The sequence below is a fragment of the Pseudochaenichthys georgianus genome, chromosome 14, assembly GCF_902827115.2.
Source record: "Pseudochaenichthys georgianus chromosome 14, fPseGeo1.2, whole genome shotgun sequence".
Classification (NCBI taxonomy): Eukaryota; Metazoa; Chordata; class Actinopteri; order Perciformes; family Channichthyidae; genus Pseudochaenichthys; species Pseudochaenichthys georgianus.
In genome coordinates this window covers 11,642,341-11,665,809 of record NC_047516.1, presented here as the reverse complement: position 1 = coordinate 11,665,809, position 23,469 = coordinate 11,642,341, and the positions used below count along the sequence as shown (strand labels likewise).

The 23,469-nt window shown below is 43.0% G+C and overlaps 2 protein-coding genes across 5 annotated transcripts in view; one reads left to right on the top strand and one right to left on the bottom strand.

The window, feature by feature from the left end:
- Positions 1-17,117, top strand: part of stk32a (serine/threonine kinase 32A) — a 100,104-nt gene extending 82,987 nt beyond the window's left edge. The window contains exons 11-13 of the mRNA XM_034098424.1: positions 2,128-2,256; positions 13,865-13,929; positions 14,623-17,117. Coding sequence (XP_033954315.1) covers positions 2,128-2,256; positions 13,865-13,929; positions 14,623-14,737 — 309 coding nt within the window. The 3' untranslated portion in view covers positions 14,738-17,117. The remainder of the gene's footprint in view (positions 1-2,127; positions 2,257-13,864; positions 13,930-14,622) is intronic.
- A 3,479-nt stretch (positions 17,118-20,596) lies between these two features.
- Positions 20,597-23,469, bottom strand: part of dpysl3 (dihydropyrimidinase like 3) — a 36,674-nt gene continuing 33,801 nt past the window's right edge. For all 4 annotated transcript variants that reach the window (XM_034098958.1, XM_034098959.1, XM_034098956.2 and 1 more), the window contains exon 14: positions 20,597-22,430. In XM_034098958.1, coding sequence (XP_033954849.1) covers positions 22,336-22,430 — 95 coding nt within the window. In that variant the 3' untranslated portion in view covers positions 20,597-22,335. The remainder of the gene's footprint in view (positions 22,431-23,469) is intronic.

The window sequence follows — 23,469 nt, the reverse complement described above, 5'->3', positions numbered from 1 at the left end:
CAGTGTTCTACCCAACAAAATGTTCAAATCTGAAGAGTGTTTTTCTGACGTCGGCAAAAAGTACAGCACTGTCAATGCTTTCAAAACAAAACCACACTCGCAAAAAATTAAGAAATACGATAAATTACATCTTTGACTATGAAGGCATGATTTTCTTTTTCATTTTTCAGAATTTTAAGAAGCCAGAGCTACCCACTCCCCATCTAATATGTTCTATTTGGGCTGTAGACACCCCCCTCTGCTGGGCTTAGATAGATCTCCCACTGAGTGTGTAAACATCCGGTTTCAGAGACAAAGACAATTAAAAAAGACAGCTAAACGCCTCAGAGAAAGCCTCTGCATGTCTACCCGCAGCTCTGCGGTCGGTCTCTGGATTGTTATGATGAGTAAGGGGAAGATAGTGTTTGCCCGATACATCAACATGCTGTGAGTGTAGCTGCTCGGCTGTGCTTTCTCTGTAGTGTCAGCTCTTTAAATTAGCTGCACTGATTAAATGTCCCCAGTTAAATCTGGTAACTGTGCAAACTCTGAAGGTGTGACACAACATCTGAATGAAAGGTTACACTAGTAAAAAGGCCAGTTCATTTCATTCAGTTTGACAACTGCCTTAAGAAATAAACAAAAAATACAGATGTCACTGGAATACTGAATCACCCTGCATGTATACCTCCTGTGAAATACTGTATCCATGGAGCTAACCAATGTTCCTTAATTATGGGCACAGATATTCATTATAGTAGATACAGTCATTATGGCTATGCCTCCATCTAATGATTATACTTACAATCTACTAATTGTTTTCTTGACAAATAAAAAAACAGTCTGTACTATAAAGTGCCCATCACAGTTTCCTTAAAGGTGGGGTAGGTAATTTTGGAGAAACCAGCTTGAGTGCACTGGAATTTGAAAATACACAGCCGGAAGAAATCTGCTACTTCCTTACAGAGCCCCTCCTCCAACACACACGAACGCGCACATGACCAATGAGGGCACGAGATAAGTTTGTGCACAGATGGAAGGCTGACAGGCAGGTAGGCCATCCAGTTACTTTAGCTGGCCCGGCTAAAATGATTGGTCGTGCTTTTTACAGTACTACGGCTTCCACAGATGACATTTTTTTGTGGATTTTTTGTCAAAGCGCTATCGGGATGTTAAGAGCATTCCATGGAATATAACAAAAAGTGTATCTCGAGCTGGTTTCTCAAACGTACCTACCCCACCTTTAAGTGTAAAATAACATCTTGGATCTTGTTTTTATGAACATACATTTAAAAAAAAACCCAAAACAGAGTTTTGGTTGGAAGATTACTTTACTGACTGATAATTATAGCAATGATCGAGCAATACAAAAACTGAATTGTTTTAGTGAAGCAGCAAGGTGACCATAACTGTCACTCTTTAGTGCCAGGGTTGAATACATGCAGAATAATGACTCTGAAAAGGAAAAGATGACTAAATGAATTTATCACATTTTGAGTGTGACTGTGCAGAGTAGCGGACATCCCCAGCGGGCTGGCTGGCACATCAGACGAACAGTACAGAGGATCGATAGGGAATTGACAGTGTCTATCTAATTATAGGCCTATCCTCTGTCTTTAGTCCTTTATAGACTATTATAATGCCGGAACAGAAAGGGAGAACTCTCTCCTGATGCTGTGTTTCCTAACTTCCCAGCATTAAGTCTGATTTGACCTGCTTGCTGTCTGAGCCTTGTCTTTTTGTGTAGAATTAAAAAGGTGCACATTATTCTGTATTCCCTTTGCTTTGATCACATACAGTAAGCATACATCTTGTACTGTACACACTTCTGTAAGACAAATGTAAGCAATACACAGCTCATTAAAGCACTTAAAATTGCTGCTGTCAATGTCAAAAGTGTGTATTTTCAGAAACAACAACAATGATCCTATTACTTTAACAGAATACCCAAGCAAAATGAACTGCACTTTACAGTCATAGTTCATATACTGACTTATTGACAGTGCACTGCAGAAACACAGTTATAATAACCGTCATTGAAATATTTTGGCATTTAGAGTTTGTCCTTACGTTTGAATGAGATTCAATATTTGGACCCATTGATCTGTTGGTTTTAATGTCTGCCTGCATGGTTCTGTGCTTCTGTAGAGGCGGAGATTAAACTGTGACCCCACATTTGAGCTGGAGGAAATGATCCTGGAGTCCAAACCGCTTCACAAGAAGAAGAAAAGGCTTGCTAGAAAAACCAAGGACCAGGGATCTGATGGCTCCCCACAGGTAAGGTGTTGGGAAAATACTGAATGTTCTCTTCTAATACCAGAGTAGCACATGATAACAAAGGCCCTACGTAGCTGTGTACGTAACAGGATGTATGAGAAGAGCGTCAGAACACACTTTTGTAGGCATGATAGCTATGTGACAACCATTAACATGATGATTCAGCCTCTACGGAGTTAGACATATGACTGGCATGTGTATTGCTTACGCAGGCCTTAGCTAATCTGAAGTAAACATTGAATACTGCTTTGAACCGGTATTCTTCATCTTGTGACTGTGTAATACCCTCTCTTGTATATGCATGTCAAGGACACTTTACTGGGAACTAGTTTTACCACGCAGCTCTGTGTGTGATGACTACTTCCATTCTTGCAAGGATAATAAATACATGTATCTTGATATTGAAGACCAAGCCGGTGACGAGTGATATTTTTCCTAACATACGGCGTTCAACTAGAAACACTAAAATCAGTAATTCAGTACAACTGAAATGGTTTAATTTCAACACAATTTATGATGTGTATCCTGTCCTCTGTGGATCGCATATGTCTTTTAAAAAGGTGTCTCTCCCTCTCAGTGTTCGTGATCATTCATTTGGAGAAAGCTGAACGCTGGTTCCATTTGACCCAGTTAAGGGTGACAAGTGTCTCCTCAGTTTGTCTTTTAAATGGGTCTGGGGTGCTATTAAGAACGTTAAGGACACATTTTAGAGCTCTGTCCTGCCTCACCTTCATCAGAATAAATGGGCCCCCTACCTGATGTGTGTATGGGGAAGGCAAAGAATGCAATCTCCTAGCTGGAGTCTTTCCCCCCCCCATCCACATAAATCAGCTGTCTGGGTGTTTATACAAAACAGAGAGGAAATCACTGAAAGGTTAATTTGATCACCCGGCCAAGTGCGACGAGCGAGGGAACAGCACGCACGCACGCGCACACACACACACACACACACACATTTCACACTCATAAACACTGTCATAGTGAAAGCAGTTCTCATTCATAACACTCCGTTCGATGTCTCACTATGGGATGCGCCTCATCGCGGAGCAAACAGAAGCATCAATCTCATTACGCCAATCCTGATTGGCTGGTGATCTTGACGTCAGCGTCAGGGGAAATCACCCCCTATAAAGTAGCTTGCGCCACAACGCATGCGTCATTCAAACACCTCTTCTCGCTTCAGAGCACATCTCTACAGTAGCCAGGCAAGCTTCACTGTCCACAGACTGAACCCAAATACCCATTTCGGTCGACGGGCGCTCGCCGGCTACTCCTTCTGTACGAAGTACTAACACCAGTTAGTATTAAAATCGACCTCGCCCTTCTCTTCCCCGGAAAGTAAGGTAGGTCCGATTTTTTTAAGCTAGCAGCACACCTGTTGCTAGCTCGCTCCCTCTCTAACAACACCACGGTAGCGAGGACGTTTTTCTTTTCTCTCCTCCACGGAGGGGAAAAGGATTAAAAAGGAGCATACTGCCACACCAGTCAGTATTCTCTGGGAATAAAAGACCCACACTGTCCTTTTCTCCGGATTAAGGACAAGGTGGTTTTATCTTTTCTCCCGTCCCACCTGTCGAGAGCGGGCCCTCTCCACGCCACGAGGCGGCCAAGATGGACGCCCCTCTCCCTCACACCAGAGGAGTCAGGGACTCGGTGGCTCGACTCTGCGGCTGCGGGTTGAAGATATCGGGCACAGACACACACCAGGTCTGTTCGTCCTGCCTCGGGCTGGAACACGCCCGAGGCGCTATCGACAACCCCGGCTCATGCGGACATTGCGTCCGCTTCACAGTTAAGAGCCTCCGCCGACGGTTAGCTCGACAAGCTAGCGTGTCGGAACAGGACCCCCCCATGTCCACGGACCCGCCGACCGGCAGTCAGGACACGGGGGCGTCCGCCACAGAGAGTGAGCCCCTCTCCGTGTCGGTCTGGGCCTCATTATCTGCTATGGCTATAGAACCGGAATCCCGCGCCCTGGCAGGCCGGGACCCGGTGACGGCAAGACACGCGGGAACGGTTTCCCGCGCTCCACCAAGCTGGGGCTCCCGGTTAGACCTCACCATGGTCTCACCCGCGGAGGATGTCCTCGGGCCTGACTACGAGGAGGACGAAGAGGAGGACGCCCTGGCGTTCCTCCTGTCCGAATCGGATGAACAGGAAGAGGACACCTTCATGTCACCGGCTCAGGCTGCAAAGCCTGAGGCAAGTGCTGTTCTCCCGGGCGATAGCACACCAGCTTCGCCCAGTCTGAGCATGGACCTGCAGGTCGTGTGTAAACGTGCTGCGGCCAGACTCAACGTCCCGTGGCCCGAAATGGCCAAGGAGACCTCCAGGTCCCGCTACGAGGGAAAACATCTTCCCCAAGCAGCGGGGAAAAAGAGACAACTCCTTCCAGTCTTCCCGGAGATGTTGGATGAGGTGTCGGTCTCATGGAGAGACCGGCCCTTCAGCAACAAGGTCCCAATCCAGGGTGCCTCCTCCCTAGACTGTGACGGAATGGAGAAGCTCGGCCTGCTCTGCATGCCGCCCATGGAACCGCTGGTAGCGGCTCACCTTCTACCAAAGGTGGGCCCGTCACCAAGCAGGAACCCCACGCTGCCAGCAAAGTCGGACCGTTTTCAGTCAGCAATGACTGAAAAGGCCTACAAAGCGGCAGCGTTGTCCGCCAGGGCCCTGAACGTGTCCTCGCTGCTAACCGCCTACCAAGCGGAGCTCTGCGAGGACCTGTCGGGTAACCCGGGGGCAGCCACTCTGGACGAGATGGCAGTGGTCACGGACATGTGTCTCCGTGTCCAACGCTGCGCCGTCCAGGCCACGGGCAAGGCAATTGGGATCATGGTGGTGCAGGAAAGAGCGAGATGGCTCAACCTCACCAACCTCCCAGACCGGGAAAAGGAGGATGTGCTGGATATGCCCATCGTTCCCGAGGGAATTTTTGGCTCCGCTCTCGCCGCCATGCAAAGGAGGTGTGAGACGAAGAAGAGGGAGGACGAGGGAGCTCTCGCAGCAGCAGTCCTCTGCCCAAGCTGCCTCGAACTCTCCTCGGTTTAAAACACCGAAGACGCAGAGGTCGCAGCCCACCCTGAGTCCCCAGCCCAGGCTGGAGACAAGGGCAAGTTGGCCGAGAAAATCTCCGGTTCCGGCCGCAGCTCAGGCTCAGCCAACCCAGAATTTCGGCCAGCAGTCGAGGAAGAAGAAGCGAGCGGTGTGACAGCCCCTCCTTCTCCCCTCCGTGAATGTGTTCCCACCGCCTAGAGAGATGCCTAAACACCATCCTCAAGTCCGCACAAACACATGTCACATGCTGATTGATTCCTCTGTCATAAAACATTTGCCGCTGACGCATCCAGGCTTCAGGCCGAGGGCGCAGCTCAAAAAAAATGAAAAGAAAATCAATAAAACCAATAAACAGCCAGCCAATTCTTCCCCTTTTGAGAGCAGCTACGGCATCTCTCAAAAGGCGGATTATTGACGGGTCTGTGAAGGCACCACCGCCACGCGCACGCGCAGTGCCGGCTGGGGCTTTAAGGGCACCACCGTCACGCGCATGCGCAGTGCCGGCTGGAGCCGTAAGCGTGACATCTCAGCTGGCTCTAAGGAGCATACAGCAGGAGATACTCACGACATCTGCCTGGGCTTCTCAAAACAGTTATACTTTATCTGTTTTCACAAGCCCGGAGAGTCAACCCATATTCTGGAGAGAGAGGCCCTCTCTCTCCTAGAAAGAAGGGTTTTATCTATAATGCCCGCCGAGCAGAGTCAGATTACGCAGACAAATGTCCTCGTAAAGCACCCCCACGCGCCACGGCGTGCGGAGAGTATTGGTTATTATGTAATGCGTAGTGGCACTACACCCAACTTTTCTAGTACGGGACGCGCCTACGGGTGCTGTCCTTTCACGGAAGGTGGTCACCACGGACGCATGTCAGACAGGCTGATAGGGTATTTACGAAGGTCGCCCGGTGAGAGGTCTCTAGAGCAGAGACCTCCAGCGGGCGCACGTAAATTACCCGGAGCTTTTAGCGGTGTTCCCCACCCTAAAACGCTTCCTGCCTTCTCTCAGAGGACACCATGTCCTCGTGAGGACAGACAACACAATATCGTGTTGTATGAACCGCCAAGGGAGGTTGCGTGGTCCTCAGTCACACACACTGGCACACAAACTGATCCCTTGGAGCGGCAGACCAGACGTCTCCTCTCTCTGAGAGCGACACAGGTACCGGGAGTAATGCACCTCGGGACAGAACTACTGTCCAGAGGTGCACCACTCTATGCAGACTGGACTCCTCATCCAAGGATTGTGAGTCCGCTGTGGGTGCGTTACGGCGGAGCCGCGTCAAATCTGTTCGCATAAAGAAAAAATGCTCAATGACAGCTGTTCTCTTTAATGCACGATTTAAACGCACCGTTAGGCGGGGACGCACTTGTACACGATTGACCTCCGGGACCTCTGTACGCGTTCCCACCCCAGGCTCTGTTACCCCCAACTCTGGCCAGAGTGAAGGAGCAACGCCACACACTTACTCTGATGTTTCCACCCTAGCCCGCAATATACGGGCTGGCGGAGATATATCAGCTGTTGTGCGGGCAGTCATGGCAGCCCCCACCACGCAGGGACAGATTGTCTCAGGCGGGGGGGGGGCGAACCTTCACCCACGCCCAGAGCGCGGGGCACTATGGGCCTGACCCGTGAGTGGTACAATCTGAATACAGTGGGACTCCCTCAGAAGGTGATAAGCACTATTCAGAGTGCGAGAGCTTCCTCCACCAGGTCTCTTTACGACTGTACGTGGAGGGTGTTTGGGAGTGGTGCCTTCAAGAAGGACACATCTCTTTTCAATGTCCTGTCGGGGTGATTTTATCATTCCTACAGGACTTGATCGATAAACACAGAGCTTTCTCCATGATCAAGGTGTACCTGGCTGCTATTGCTGCATGCCATGTGGGCTTTGAGGGTAAGACGGCTAGCCAACATCCTTTGGTTTGCCGTTTTATGAAGGGAGCTCGCAGGCTCCTCCCTGTCTCCAGGTCGCTGGTGCTCTTATGGGACCTGGCAGTGGTTTTAAATGGGCTCAAAATGACCCCATTTGAACCCCTGGAAGGAGCTGACATGAAACACTCCAGACAGTGCTGTTACTGGCCCTGGCATCCGCCAAGCGGGTCAGCGATATTCATGCACTGTCTGTACATCCCTCATGCACTCAGTTCGCCCCAGGGCAAACGAGAGTGTTGTTGAAACCCAACCCTGCCTTTACACCAAAGGTGGTTGGTTCGTGTACCCCGATTGACATTGAGGCATTTCCTCCGCCGCTGGTTTCCTCCGGGGAGCAGCAGCAGGATCTGTTGTGTCCAGTCCGGGCTTTACACACATATATGGACAGATCAAAGGAGCTTCGTCTTAATGACCAACTCTTCGTGTCCTGGGCTAACCCTCACAAGGGTAAGCCTGTTACTAAGCAACGACTATCCCACTGGATCGTGGAGGCAATTGCTTTGGCCTATACGAGTCAGAATTTGCAAGCACCTTCGGGTCTGCGGGCTCACTCGACTCGGGGCCTGGCTACATCCTGGGCTTTGTTCAAGGGTGTTTCCATCCAAGACATCTGTGCAGCGGCGAGCTGGTCCTCGCCGCTCACTTTTGTCCGCTTTTACAGGCTAGACGTCTCCGCTCCAAGCGTGGCCCGAGCAGTGCTGGGCACCTTGTTGAGTCGGGACTCTACCTTAAATTCTGGTTGATCGGTGATTTTCGAGATAAGCTCGTCTGGCAATACGGGAGCTACAATATCCCATAGTGAGACATCGACTGGAGTGTTATGAATGAGAACTATAGGTTACTTACGTAACCCCAGCACTCAGAGTAACATGAAGTGAGATGTCTCACCAGACGGCCCTCCTTGCTATGGTGAAGCGAGAAGAGGTGCTTATTTTGAATGACGCATGCGTCGTGGCGCAAGCTACTTATAGGGGGTGATTTCCCCTGACGCTGACGTTAAGATCACCAGCCAATTAGGATTGGCGTAATGAGATTGATGCTTCTGTTTGCTCCGCGATGAGGCGCATCCCATAGTGAGACATCTCACTACATGTTACTCTAGAACTGGGGTTACGTAAGTAACCTATAGTTATGCTGTAGTGATTTCAGTTTTCTCACGTTACCTTTCTTTGGCAGAGCGACGCTTGCTTTACAAATAAGGCAAATAACCTTTGAATGTGACATCACAAACAAATATTCTTCCTCCCATTCTGGGTGGAAGTGGTATGTTTTTAGCTTTTTGCTCGGTCCCGCACTCATTTTGTTGTTTGTCTCTTGTTAGTCTCTTTAACTTAATTTGAGTTTTCCCGGCATTTGACTGATTTTGTATCGCTTTGCATTCTGGGTTAACAGACTGGAAAGCGATAGGTCGCTTTTTCTGTCAATCAAGTAAACTCCTGAATTAAGTGGCAGGGAGGCCAAGGGAGGAGGGATCAAAACCTGTTTTGTCTATTTTAACAGAGCTGGATTTTTTTTTTTTATGAATGACTGTTTGCTTTACCAGCATGGTCGACCGAGGTCGATGTACTGGGCACCTCTGTAGTACAGAGAGTTGTTTCACCACCTGTCCATTCAATAGTCTTTCTCTTATACAATTACGTACTTAACAGCTTTAAATGCTCATGAATTATTACCTTGCCCAAGACTGATTCCAGAAATGAACCTTTAAAACAGAAAGTCAGGTTTGTTTATCAGAAGAAATGTATTTACAGTACAGGAGTCCATTGATTGTTACAGCGGGAAGAACCACCCTGACTTCTGGGCTCCTGTCCAATTTTAAATCTTATTTTCCATGGAGACAGTGAGACCCCAGAGATCCGGCAGTGATTAGAAAGAAACAGATCATGGTTTCATTTGTGTGCTTTATCAGTATTTGTGCTATTGTGAGCGCCTGCCTGCTATCCAACAACATTTTGCCCAACCATTAGCACTCCACACATACATTAAATCTCTGCACACAACCTAACCTATTGCAGATACAACCTATGTCATTACAAAGTTAATAAGTTTGGACCCTCTCCCACTCGATGGCACATTACAACAGTTTATGGGACTGTTTTCTAATAGAAGTAAAGCAATTTGTGCTGTCTAGACAGCTTGCAGTAAGAATTCAGCACTGGCCCAAAGTGTTCCATGTTTTATGAAGGCTGACAGCTGCTTGTGGAGACCTGCCTGTGTGTTTATATCAGTGGTATCTTACTGTGCAGCCAAGCAACATTCGTCATCCCCACGCCCGTTCAGACAAAGAGAAGGTCTCTATTCTAATGAAATAATGATGGTAAACCTTTTAGGGAAACATTTATTTTTATGGACACAGATGAAGTACTGGAACAGGGTATGGTCAGACTAAAGGATTCTAACATTAAATCAATGAAATGGCTTTCCACTCTTTTGTCTTGCATTTCCTAATGAAATCACCTTATTCAAGCTAATGTTTGATTTATGCAGTTTTAGTTGCAACCAGGGTTAATGTTATTCAGCTGTACAGGTCTTTCACATGACAACGGAGAAAGCAACTCCATTCAATTATTTCTGACAATAAATGACTATATGAGTCTCATTATAAGAAATATTAATGTTGTTATGTATTCTCGGAAAGGTCAGTAATTGTTTAGTAAAGCAATGTGTTGAGTATTGGAACGCATGTTAAAATTCCAGTGAATGGCACCAAGCTAATTAGCTAAATGATGCTTCATTCCTTCACTTATTAGAGGGAAAATTAACTCAATATATACATTTAGTACTGAAATGTCCTTTCAACATTGTTTAATGTGCATATTATTCATTCCAACTAGTGATATTTGACCTGCCTGGTCTGTCTGGGATAATATTCTCTTCAATGTCTGTGTAGTAAATGTGAGTTTTTTGGTTTGTTTTCAATATCCTTTTACAAAGGTACCAGTGGGGCCACTTGTGATGGGTGCAAGTAAGAGAGAGGCTAAGAAATATAGTGATATGTCTTTGTCCATGCATGCATGCATGAGAAAGAGGGCAGGAGATGTGCAGCATTTATGAAGCATAGCAGATCAATATTGAATGAAGTCAGCCAGTTGCCCTAATGCCTGTCCCGGGCATCTTTCACTCATTACCCTAAAGCTGCTCTCCATTCTTTGTGCATTCCTCCGCTGCTCTCCAACCTTATTTCTCTTCTCTTATCCTTCAAAAATAAATACACTCGCCTTGTCTTACACTCCTTCCATAAGGCTGTTAAAAGTTAAAGTTAGGGTTAGTAAAAATATGTTTGCATATCAGAGCAGTTAAGAACAGATATGACCATAATACTAATAACAATAATAATGCAAATGTTTATCATTTCTAATTCTTCTAATAAAGGTTAAGGACTACTTTCTTGGATTAGGTGTAGCTGGTGTGTCACTGGGATGTTGCTATGATGTTTTGAGTGTGCTGCTTCATTGTTGTATGCAGTTATTGTTAGGGTGTTTCCAGCTGCTGTATGTACAGATTCATGTGTCCATCCATCCATCTTCTCCCGCTTATCCGTGGTCGGGTCGCGGGGGTAGCAGTTCCAGCAGAGAGCCCCAAACTTTCTTTTCCCTGGCGACATCAACCAGCTCTGACTGGGGGATCCCAAGGCGCTCCCAGGCCAGCGAAGAGATATAATCCCTCCACCTGGTCCTAGGTCTACCCCTTGGTCTCTTCCCAGCTGGACGTGCCTGGAACACCTCCCTAGGGAGGCGCCCAGGTGGCATCCTAATTAGGTGTCCGAACCACCTCAACTGGCTCCTTTCGACGCGAAGGAGGAGCGGCTCAACTCCGAGTCCCTCCCTGATGACCGAACTTCTCACCTTATCCCTAAGGGAGACACCAGCCACCCTGCGGAGAAAACCCATCTCGGCCGCTTATATCCGCGATCTTGTTCTTTCGGTCATGACCCATCCTTCATGACCATAGGTGAGGGTAGGAACGAAAATGGCCCGGTAGACAGAGAGCTTTGCCTTCTGGCTCAGCTCCCTTTTCGTCACAACGGTGCGGTAAAGCGACTGCAGTACCGCTCCCGCTGCTCCGATTCTCCGGCCCATCTCACGCTCCATTGTTCCCTCACTCGAGAACAAGACCCCGAGATACTTGAACTCCTTCACTTGGGGTAAGGACTAATTCCCTACTTGGAGTGGACAGTCCATCGGTTTCCTGCTGAGAACCATGGCCTCAGATTTGGAGGTGCTGATCCTCATCCCAGCCGCTTCACACTCTGTTGCGAACCGATCCACTGAGTGCTGAAGGTCGCAGACCGATGAAGCCATCAGAACCACATCATCTGCAAAAAGCAGTGGTGCAATCCTTAGTCCACCGAACTGCAGACTCCCTCCCCCATGACTACGCCTCGAAATCCGATCCAACCTACATGTGTGCCACTTTTTAAAGAAAATAAGTCAGAGCTTGTTTTCGTTTTAGTTCTAAATGCTGAAATATCACCAGAAGAAGTCACAATTGTAGCTCAAATTTGTGACAGGATCAGCTGGAGATGTATTATAGATTGTTTAAATACCACATGTAATTCTTGATCACCTACAATCATTTTCAGATGTCACAATAAAACAAAAGCTGATCCTAAGTTTGGGCAGAAAGCGAAGATAACAGCAATGAGAAAAGTCCCTGTTAGGCTTCCGTCCAGCAGAGCACTCCCTGTTGGTTTGTCTCATTAAATGGAAAGTGTAATCACGCAGCTGAAGCAATTAGCTTCTGAACTGCCTTTTTAAAGGCTGGAAATGGAAAGAGAGAGAGGGGGAGGAACAAGTGAGGAATAACATCTAGCCGAGAGAATAACATCTCTCGGCTAGTTGTATCCCTCTATTCCAGGAAAGCAACAAATAAGGTAATGAAACAAGGAAAGAATATCATAGGAAATATCAGGAATAAAAAAGACCTTTAATGTCTTTCTCACCTCTTTTGTTATTTTTACTCATTGCTTCCTAGTCCCAGTCCTTCTATCCTTATTTGTGTCCTTCCTTTCCTTCTTGCTTTTTTTAAGTCCTTGATTGCTTCTTGTTTTCCCTTCCTTAAGTCCTTCTTTATTTTGTTTCTTGTTTACTTCCTTATTTTCTTCATCATCATCATCATCACCTTCCTTCTTTTCTTCCCTCACCTCTTCTTTATTTTAGGCCCTTTTATAAAAAAAAATACTCGTTATTGTTTAGCTGGCATGCAGGTTAAAAAATAGTTATTTTACTGAAGTCTGGAGGGAAGTGACAGGAAACCAGATTGGCTTTTAAAATGAACTGGTCTATAGGGAAAGGTTAGACAATGGTGGTATTTTTTCTTTTTTTCATCAGGTTCCGTCAAAGAATATATCATTATGACCCCGTCAGAGAGAAATCAGACCATTTCTCTCATTCGCCATACAACTTATGTATCACATTTATCACTGAGGTTTGACAAATGATATATAGTAGTCCTCCTCTGTCTCTGTCTGCCTGTTGTTGTTTGTTGACCTTCCGGTAGGCTTCATCCCCCACACTCAAGGACAGCCTGATCTCCCTGTCCTTGACTAAGTGTCTAGTGGTTGTGTAGTTGTGTGTTGCTACAGTGTCCATAAAAATGTGTAATTGTCCTGTGTGACACTGCTGTGAAAGGGTCCATCAACCGGGAACTCACAGGAAAACGCTTACTTCATGCATGCAAAACTATTACACAACTCAGTCTACACTTCCTGTTCTTTACATTTTCTTTTCTCCCGCCCTAATTGGGTTTATGGCTTTTGGTCTGCCAGTGTCTGCCCCCCACTGTGACAGCACCTGTACACAGCCTCTCTCTGAGTGACTGACTGCTCTGAAAGGAAGTCAGCCTCCTGAAGAGCTTTCCAGGAACTTGGAGTTTTGAGTGCCAATCTAGTGTTTCGGGAATAATGAGCCATGTGTGTTTGCGTTTGCATGTGACCATTTTCCTTGAGGATAAGGAGAATGCCCTTGGATGCCCTTAGTGAAGCATATGGAGGGCCCAAGTGTACGATTTGGAGTTTAAATGTTACAGTTGTACCTCATTTAGGTTAGTATAAGCTGTAAACACAAAGTATGGTTAATCGTGAATCGTTATCTGCACAAGAAAATTAAAGAACCATTTTGTTCATTTTTTCTTTTTGTGTTCTTGAGTCTCTGCTGGTTTTTCTCTGTCAGACACACACACACGGTATAGTGTCCTAATGATGACGTATGTCAATGATCCTCTCCTCACTGTCTCCTTGGGAGAATGAGAAAGCACCTGTGTACTTGTCTTGGCCCTTCAGCAGTGTGAGGACACACTGGCATGACAGAGCTGGATGTTCTCTCATGAACAAATGAGCCAAACATGTGTGAATGCATGAAGCTTTATTATTTTTTTTTAAATAACAAAAGAGTCATATAAGGAAAGAAAGTGTGTACAGTCTACTGCCTATAAGACAAAGCTTTTATTCACTATCCGCTGTCGCCAGGAGTTTTTATTTTTACATTCAATGTAAATGATTCAGAGATTGTAGCCGAGAACAATAATGACGAATAATCAGCCCAGAATTTGTGTTTTGTTTTTTTTCACAGCATTGATCATTGAGTTGCTGATGTTTTATGTTTGTCTCTCCTCCAGAACGGTCAGTTGCAACAGAGAATGGATAACGTCCAGAGAGACTTCCTTATCTTCAACAGAGAAAAGTAAGGAACCTCCATTTCCCACAATACTCTGCATTTTGATTAGTTGGCATTGTAGTCTAAACTTAACGTTTCAACTTTCTTTGTTGTGAAACCCAAAACAACTGTGATACATTTTTTTTTAAATCAAAGGAATATATAATCTACTATATATATTATTTAATAAATACTATGTTTGATAGGATTTAGATAACTTTATATTGTTTTTTGATTAGATTTAGATAAGTGTGGCATAAGATCCGGCACATGTATGTGGGTGTGTGATTAAAGCAGAAACTCTGCAACGGGTAGAGTTTCTGGAAGTTAATCCAAAAACGGTCAAGTTAAGGATATAACGCTGTTGATTTGCATGAGGAAATGTTTAAACAGAGGAGACACCAAAGCCATACCAAGTAGATCCTCAAGGTTATGGAAATAAATATAAGATTTGAGGAGTTGGGAAGCAAGATTTGGGTACTTTATACTTTTGCCCCTTTTTTGCCACTTTAAAGTAATAGCTTAACAATACAAACAAAGGTAGGTCAAATGTCATGACAGTTAAATGGCTATCTTTAGCTAACACAAGTATTTGGAAAAGGTAAAAAAATAATGTCTAATATTAACCACTATCTTTGCCTATCCCAGGCCAACGGATAAATTAAAATGCTAGAATAAAAAAATCACGTGTTTTTAATGATGATGTTCTTTACGCAATAGGTCAAAGAAAGCCGTGGACTCAGACTCCTCTGGGCTGACAATGACTGAGAAGAACAAGGCAATAGAGGATGGACAGAACAACAATGTGGAGCCGGTGGCCTTCTTATCAGGATAGGTCTCAAGACCTGAGACCCCTACGTAGTCCCTTATCACCTGCACCTTCCCACAGCTTGTAGATCAGCAATTGCCACCTATGTTCTATCAGCACAGGCACTCACAGGCCGTCCCTTCAATGTTCCTGCACCACTGCATCGCTTCACAAACAAGAATGAGAGAGAAATGGTCTCTCAGCAGAGTGTCGCTCATATCCTGCTCCCTAACATCACTCTGGTGCTCTGAGGCCTGCTCAACATCAACTCTGGGCGCTGTGCTGAAGTGAAAAGGAAGTCACTGCCCTGTCAAAAAAAAAGGAGACAATGGCACACCTGCCCAAGCTGCTGCTTCCTTGGGTGTGACACTCAGATTTGTAATATCAGCAGTGCATATGCTGGTTAATAATAGTTATTTAAACAACAATGGTTTCCCAGTGCTACATGAACCTAATAATAATTGGCATAAGGAACTGGGTTGGCACCCTATATTGAAAAACAAACACTTTGACAGCTTTTTCCCTTGTTATTTACAGGACTTGAGATCCGAGCATGACACTAGTACAACGTTTAAAACAGAGAGGTCAATAAGGTCAAATGAGGCCTTTCTTTTTAACAGAGCAACCTCAGATTCATCTTATTGAAAATGAAGAGTTTACTTGAGCCCGAATGGCTCACTTTATCAGCAGAAACACGGTTGTAGTAGTCATTATGCTTAGCTTTGCTAGTAAAGCTTAAAAAAGATGGTAGGACTGCAACATTGGTACAATGTCCCAGCTCCATCAGCTGAAGATATCAGCAACAGCTGCTACAGGTCGAATTCACTTTAATATGCTGAAATTTGAAATGCAGTTAACATAAAATAATCTCAAACATTTTCATTCAAACAAAAGTCTTTTAAGGCAAGAATATATCGCTGAATAAGGTAACACAATGGTGATTGTAGCTTTAACCTTGAAGGTCTATTCTTGACCTTGGAAGTCTATATGAAGTGTAAGCCATCAGATGTGGTTGAAAGCTCTGGGCACAACGACTGGACCTTTCGATTATTTATTTTGTAAAAGAGGTTTTAAACTCTTTAAAAACACTGACATCGTTGGCTAAGCTTTGCCTCAATTTGCAAATGACCAGCGGCGTCTCCAAATAAAGGTTTATCGCTATGAAAACGTAGAAAAGGTAACTGGTAGATGTTATATGTTCTGCACTGAACCTTGCTTTGCACATGCTTCTTCATCAACTGTAGCATTTATGCACAGAGACAAAAAAAATCTAAAGCTGTGAGTGACTACTTATTCCCTTAGGGATGTTTTTTATAGACAAGCTGAGACCTAGATAACATTTATTTTTCAGTCACTGTCTGCATTGAAATTGTTGTCAAATAATGTGTCTATGTCCTTCCTCTTTTGTGTTGAATACAACCAATTACATGTACCCCCGGATAAGCCTGTACTGTACATTTGTATTTGCAATTAATAGAAGAATACATTCTGTGACAATATTGTTGTGCAGATGGTATAAAACAGGAAATGTAGCACCAGCTGACGGCGGGAGAAAAAACTTAATTTCGATTTTCACATTCAAAGTGGTAAATAAGAAAACATTGACAGAAACAAATAATACCCCAGGCTAAAACAATGTCCGACAAACCAAACCTGCCCCTGAATCTTTCAGAGGGAAGCCTTATACCATATGGCACACAGTTTGATCCCTAAAACTATGTGTAAGTAGCTAAGTAGTACAAACCTGAGCTTTTTCACAATCAGTAAGTAAATGTGATTTATACAAATGTCTAGTCATTCTATTGAGTCTGATTTATCTATCTGCAATACAACTCAATCCTTCAATTCTATACTTGATTACATTTAAAACATATTTCACTCTATTCAATTCATTACTGTTGGCACTTTTCTATTGAGAATTAGTACAATGTTTTGACTAAACTGTGTATTGTTGTGTTTGATGTTGTTGTTGTCATTGATGTCATTTTACAGAACCAAAATTAAGTTCTTGTATAAGATGTTACATTTAGTGAGATAGGATAACAGATGGAGTGATCCGAGATTCTTGGGGTATTTTATTTGGGAATAATTATCTTACTTTTTGTTATGTAACAGGAATCGATCGGATGGGGTCATTGCGAAAATCAAATGATGTGACAGATTCAACCCTTCAAAAAAAATTAAAGTATACAATAATAATTTAATAGAAATAGTATTGACCTAATTAAAACCATTTTTCAACAAAACTGGCCTACCTAAAAAAAAGGTCTGGGAACAGCTTTGTTCCACACCTGTGAATCTCATTCCTATTAAGGTTTTGTTGTCCTTCAGTTGTCACTGTGTGTTTATTGTATTCAAATGTGATGGAGTTGCAAACTATTAAGGTGTGCCTTAAATAATAACTTTCTTTTTCTGAAACAAACTGACTATGCCTTGTGCTTTATTTCACTTCATGTCTTTTTGAATGATCATATTACATTGAACAACGATTACAAGTTAAATTGAACAAAGGATGACATCACTGATATACCAATTTTCATCAAAATCAAAAACAGTGAAAGGGTGTAAAAAGAGAAAATATGTCTGAATGAGGCTCAAAGAAATGTGGATTTACTGCTTGTGTTGGTTGCTCACCACTATCTTTAAGATAATGCTGCCCCCCAAAGGCTACTGAAGAGTACTACAGTTAGTATCATAAAGAAGTAGGCATACCAATCCATAGTCAATTTGTAAGTAAGCCTCAAAGACGAGCATTGAACACATTCTAAATACAAGTGAATACAAATGGAAACAAAATTGATGTGTAATCTTCAACTGTAATGGCTGCTGTTTATCTTCAAATGTAATTGGTTCTAATTTAGCAAAGGATTAGAAAGCACTCTCTTTTCCAATGTGTCCAAGGGCATTCTTAGATAATGCACGCTCAGCATCAGAAATGCACCATATGCTTTTCCTATTCTCTCTTTCACACACACACACACAACCGATTTTCGTCCATCACTTACTTAGGTCATCTAGAAGGCAAAGTCCTCTTTTAGACACAGTGGGCTGTGATGAGGCAGCACATTTGCACATTAATATCTGATCTGAGGGGTGACTCCAGTTGATAAGTGCGTCCCCATTCTGCTTAGAATCACAACAGATAAAAGCAGCAAACCTTGGTTTATCACATGAAAGTTAATATATTCTGATATACATTTGCTTCACACACATACATACATAGCCTATACACTTATCCTCTTCTGAAAATGTTTCTCATAACAGTCATACACTCTCATTCTGTAACCAATGCCAACAAGTAATCGACACGCACACATCACTGTTTATAATAAAGTTGCTGACTCATCTCTTCATCCAGATAGTCTGCATTTACTGGTTGTCCACTCTGCGATCGGACAGGATGACATATTGTCATTATTGTCATCAACTTTCTATTCAACATTGAACAATGCCTGAGGGACCTTGCAGCAGTTTTACTGTTGGACCACACTATGTGTAACTCCCACTACTAAGAAACACAAAAGGACTGAGTGGATACATTAGTCATTAGACCACACAGGATAGTCATACATTTATTTGTTTTAAAATGTACACCCTTTCTTATCAGTAGCTTATATTGAAAGATATACATAGTTCAGATACGACAATAACATCTCGTGACAAATATGATCCCTCTCCCATCTCAGCCCTAATGATTATCCATACAACAGGAAAAGGTAAGACATGTGACTTACCTTTGTGAACTGCTGTTTTGGCCTTCACCCAAACTGCCATAAGTATGTGTTTGAACACAGCTTCATCTTGTATCTTCACACTAGGTTATTTTGAAATGTCTTCCTGAAATGTTGGCAAAAATAACCTTAACCTTACTGTTCTTTTATACCCAGAACATTTATTAATTGATCATTATGTTCACAAAAGCTATATACAGTAGGCCGAAGAGGCTTTGCACAAGAAGGCCTAAGCTGTGTATTGTTAAACAGCAACAGCAGGGGGGTATACTGCGAAGCAGGATTTTCGCTTAGCCGGCTAAATTCAGGGAAAACTCCGGCTTTCCGGTCATCCGAAGCTGGTTCTCTTTTTAGCAGGCTAGATCTCCATGGTAATATATGCTAAGCAGCTAACCTGGTCGGGACCAGGTTAGGTTGCAGGCTAAGAGCTCAACTCAGTGAAAGCACCGCCTGCTGACCAATCAGAGCTCAGTGTGCGGAGTTTAATGTACGCATTCAAACACTTTTTCTTTTGCCAGAGCATTCACCTTGCAGGTGCAGCTATGTGGCTTTGATCCTGGATAAAGTGTTTAAGTCATGGATGTTTAAAGTTTAACTTCTTCATTTTTGACTAGTATTAAAGTTCACTTTTCATTCAGGAAGTACGCTGCGCTGTCAGTGCGCTTCTCCATGTTTGTGATTGGTCGAATGCTCCAAATACCACCCCTTTCATGTGAACGCGCACCAAACTAGATAGGACACGGCTGGCTTGAGCGATCCACTTGATAACCCGCGTCGTAGTACAGTTTAGCGACAGCGCGTATGTTTTGGATTAGGATTAGGCCAACCGGCTAACTCAAACATATCCAGGTTAGGTTGAACCAGGTTCGTAGTATAGGCCCCAGGAAGTGTTTTATGAATCATTTCAAATTAAAACGTATCCAAGGAAAACACTATCAACAGGGCAAACTGCAAGCCATGACAATGTTGGTAGACTATCTTCCTAATCCAAGAATTATGTAATCGTTTTTGAAAGTTTTATGATTATTGGCATGAATGTTGTTTTTGACAAATTAAAACAACACATGTCACAAAATGAATGCAATTACCTTGAAGTCAAATTCCTCAGTCGGAGGAAATTGTTTGCTAGTAGATGTGTGCTAATGTGATTTTAGTTAGCTAACACTACCAAATAAACTAGCTTATTTAGGTTGAGCTAGTTTTCAAGACTGTTATAAGTAGCACAATCCTGTAGGCTTCCTGAGGGAGGCGAATAAAGTGGCTTATTGGAAACATTTTTTAAATGTGATTCAACCACGTACCAATGAGGTGTAAACTATCACTTAAGTGTTTCTGAAGCAGTGAATGTCTAGCTCAATGCTGAGTCTAACCATAGTATGGATTGCATCAACATAGCAATACTACACTTTAGCTAATGTTATTTAATGCAGCAAAAAGGAGTCAATGACCCAGTGTTTATTTTAAAGAATATTCTTATATACTTATTTTACTTGTCTATTAAAATACAGATACATCTTGCATGGTCACCCTAATTTTGACAACCCTGTGGCTCGGACATATGAGGTCAATTGTGCCTGAGATTATGGATGTGTCAGAGCTTTTAAATAAAGCATGATGTTGCTTATATTGCACATTCTGCTGATTCAACATTTCATGTGTATATTTCTGTCAGTAACTCATTGTCTGAATAAAGTGACAAGTCATCATACAAATATGAAGAGGGATATAGAGCCCAATAAGTGGAAACTCTGGTTTATTGAAAAAATTACAATTAGGTTGTTATAGACTAAATATGTCAAGTTATTCAGCCTAGATGGTGTTTATATAGTGTATCCACTTACACTTTCACGGCTGCATCTGCAAATTAATCGTTAGTTTAAAAAGGTATTCTAAAATGCTATGGATTCATTTAAAATGTATTTTTTCCAGGACACTTATGAGCACATTCTGTATAAGATGTATGTAGTGCTTTCACATGATTATTTATGGAGAGATAACACATTGATTGAGATTGATATCGACACATCTGTATGAGTGTTTTTTGACTAATGGGTTCTTTTTTGGATGACAGCCCGACTGTTATTTGCGTATGTCCATCCTTAGTGCATATGCCTTGTTGTTAAATGTAATAATGTAAATGAGATATTTCAGTCACTCAGTTGCAACTCATGTTTATTCAGAAAACAAATCATACCTCCACAACACACCTTAGTTTTGACCTGCCATCTCTGGATTTTGATACAACAGTAAAAAAGAAACAACGTAAAAACAATAACAAAGGTTGTCAAACTAACATAAATACAACAAACCACTACTCGTGCCTGCCTCAGAGTCTGCCCTACCACTGTCAAATAAAAAAACACGATCTCCTCCCCTCCCTCCCCCACAGTGGGACAGTGAAGAAAAAGCTTCCCTTACTGCACGGCAATCCTCTGCCTTGTCAACAAATAGCACAGACATAAAAGGCTCTAAGGTCCCCCAACAGCATCAGAGTGTTTCAGGTCAACTCACTTAGGCCCTAGATATAATCAGGCTGGTGATAAATAACTATTGGTCAGGATTACATTAAAGGGACTTTGTTGGGGGGACAAAGGAATGATGGTATTCCTCTTGTCTTAAAATCAGAGCCCAGTTTGTTAGGAATGAAAAAGTAAAGCAAGGTGAAGTGCTGTTATCTGAAAGCAGGCATTTGTTGCGTATTCATTTAATTGCATCTGGTTTTCCTTGTTTCCCTCAATTGCAAAGCTCATAGTTAAAAGTTGCAGGTGGGCTGCAGAGACAGTTGCATGTTTCGTACTTCTTGTGATCAGGTTGTTTTTTTTGTTTTTTTTTACCCTTCCTTCGTTCTCTTCGTTTATCTTTGTCATGATGGTTTTAGGATAACAGTAGCAGCCAATTAGCTAGAAGCAAATGCAAAGGACGGTTTCTTACAATATTTAGTTTTACACAGCCATCATGGAACGCAGGTAAAATAAAAACTCACACAAACTTTTCAGGGATAAAGATTATAAAACCCTTCCTAAAATGTCAAACTTTTACATTTGTTGTTTCGCAAAATCTTTTCTTAAGCAGACAAGTCTGTTTTATTTTATTTTTTTAACATCCATAATTATTCAATCAATACATCATGGGGATGGTATTCATCAAGTAACCTCAGAGTAGGAGGGGGGGGGGACATGAATCACATCACTCGTATTATTGTGGCCCAGGCAGCTCCATGTCCAACAGCACTCCTGCTCTGAGACTTGATAAATACCTTTGACTTGGTCCAGTAAACACCAACAGGCTGCAGCAACATCATTCACAAAGCTACATTACATCTACTGTATACACAATGCCACCTAGAGCTAATCAATGGTACTGCATGATAATACATGGCTAATGTGGGATCTAGTGTTTTGCTGACAAATGAGAAAGCAGACAAGTAAAAAGGGGGTGACATTAAAAGCCAAACAGGATGAAAGAACCATAGCATCATTGTGAGAAAAATCAGTATCCATTTCCCTTTGGGAACACAGTTGGTTCGATGTGATGGTATGACTGTCGTGTGTTCCCATTATGAAACCATTTGTGGTATATTCTAAACTGAGAGGTAAGAAGGCTAAATACTAGTGATGTGAATTGCGCTGTGGGATGGGGGTAACTTTAACTATTAGTAACCATGTCTAACCAATTCAATTCAATTTACCCAGGGAAATGGATATAGTTCATCTGAGCATGGTCAATTAGCGACAGGTAAGGCATGAGGATTCAATGTTTTGCTTTTTATTTTACTTGTAACTAATTATGGTCCTCTGCATCTGCTCCCCCCTCCCCTTTTTCATCCCTCCCACCCTCAATCCTGCTCTCTGGCTGCTGTTGTTTTCCAGATGCCTCCCCTTGTCTTTCTGCTGTTTAGCTGAGGGATGTGATGTTGGAACGACCACCAGGGGGCACTACAATACGGCGGCCAGCAGGCCTGATGGGGATGTCATCTGGGATGGTGGGACCTGAGCAGAGAAAAAAGGAGAGAAAGATAAAGTGAGTTACATGGAAAAAGAGAAAAAGGCATGTAACATGTTGGGCAGAAGTAATTGGGGAGAAAGAAAAAGTCATGCAAATTGAAAACCAGGAAAAGGAGATAATTAATTGGAGGCATTTAAAAAAAAAACTGTGGTTTGTATTCATGCTGGTCTGAGGGGTTTCCATATATTTCTTATCTTTGCAGAATACACAATCACAAGGAATTAATAAAGACAGGATTTCCATGCACACAATTTATAACAAACGATGATTGATATTTCCCCAATTAATTGATGTATTCACCGACATGTAAACAAACGTCGAAATTGTGTTTGAACTAACGTAGCTAAACATTTATTCTACTGTAAATCATCCCTGCTCTTAAAGCTAGAAATTGTCCTATTTGTCAATCCACTTATTACTTACTCCTTTTATTCTGTCATAGCCCACAAGTAATTGTCGTCATACACTCACATTATTACTTTCCAGTCACTAGAGGTTTTTCAAGTCACATTATTGTTGTCTATGATATATGGCATGTATCACTGAGATGATAGGGGAATTACAGTTTCAGCAGACCGTGTCCTTTGTGAGTGCTGCTGAATCATTAACAAAAGGAGCTACAGTTTGACATCAATTGTTTCCAAAGGATGAGCCATGGCGCCTGTTGCAGCAATTTATCAGCGAGTATATAAATGGAAAGTAGAAGGATGTTAGACTATGAAACACTGTATCCAGGCAAACAAGCCTTCCCATCTCAGTAAATCAACTCTGCAGGTGGTGTCCCTGGAAAAACTCCAAATATGTACACATATGCATGCACGCTTACGAGTAAACACACACAACCATTACAAAGCCTGGGAAACCAGGAGCAGCCTTACTCCCATATAAATTCAAGGACTTAAAAGTGGAAATTCTTTCCAGAGAAGGTCATCATCTTTTGTCATCAATGAGGTATCAGCCATGAGCTAAACGTGTAAAGACAGGTTGCTTAATACATCCTAAGACCAAACACCATTCTGTGGT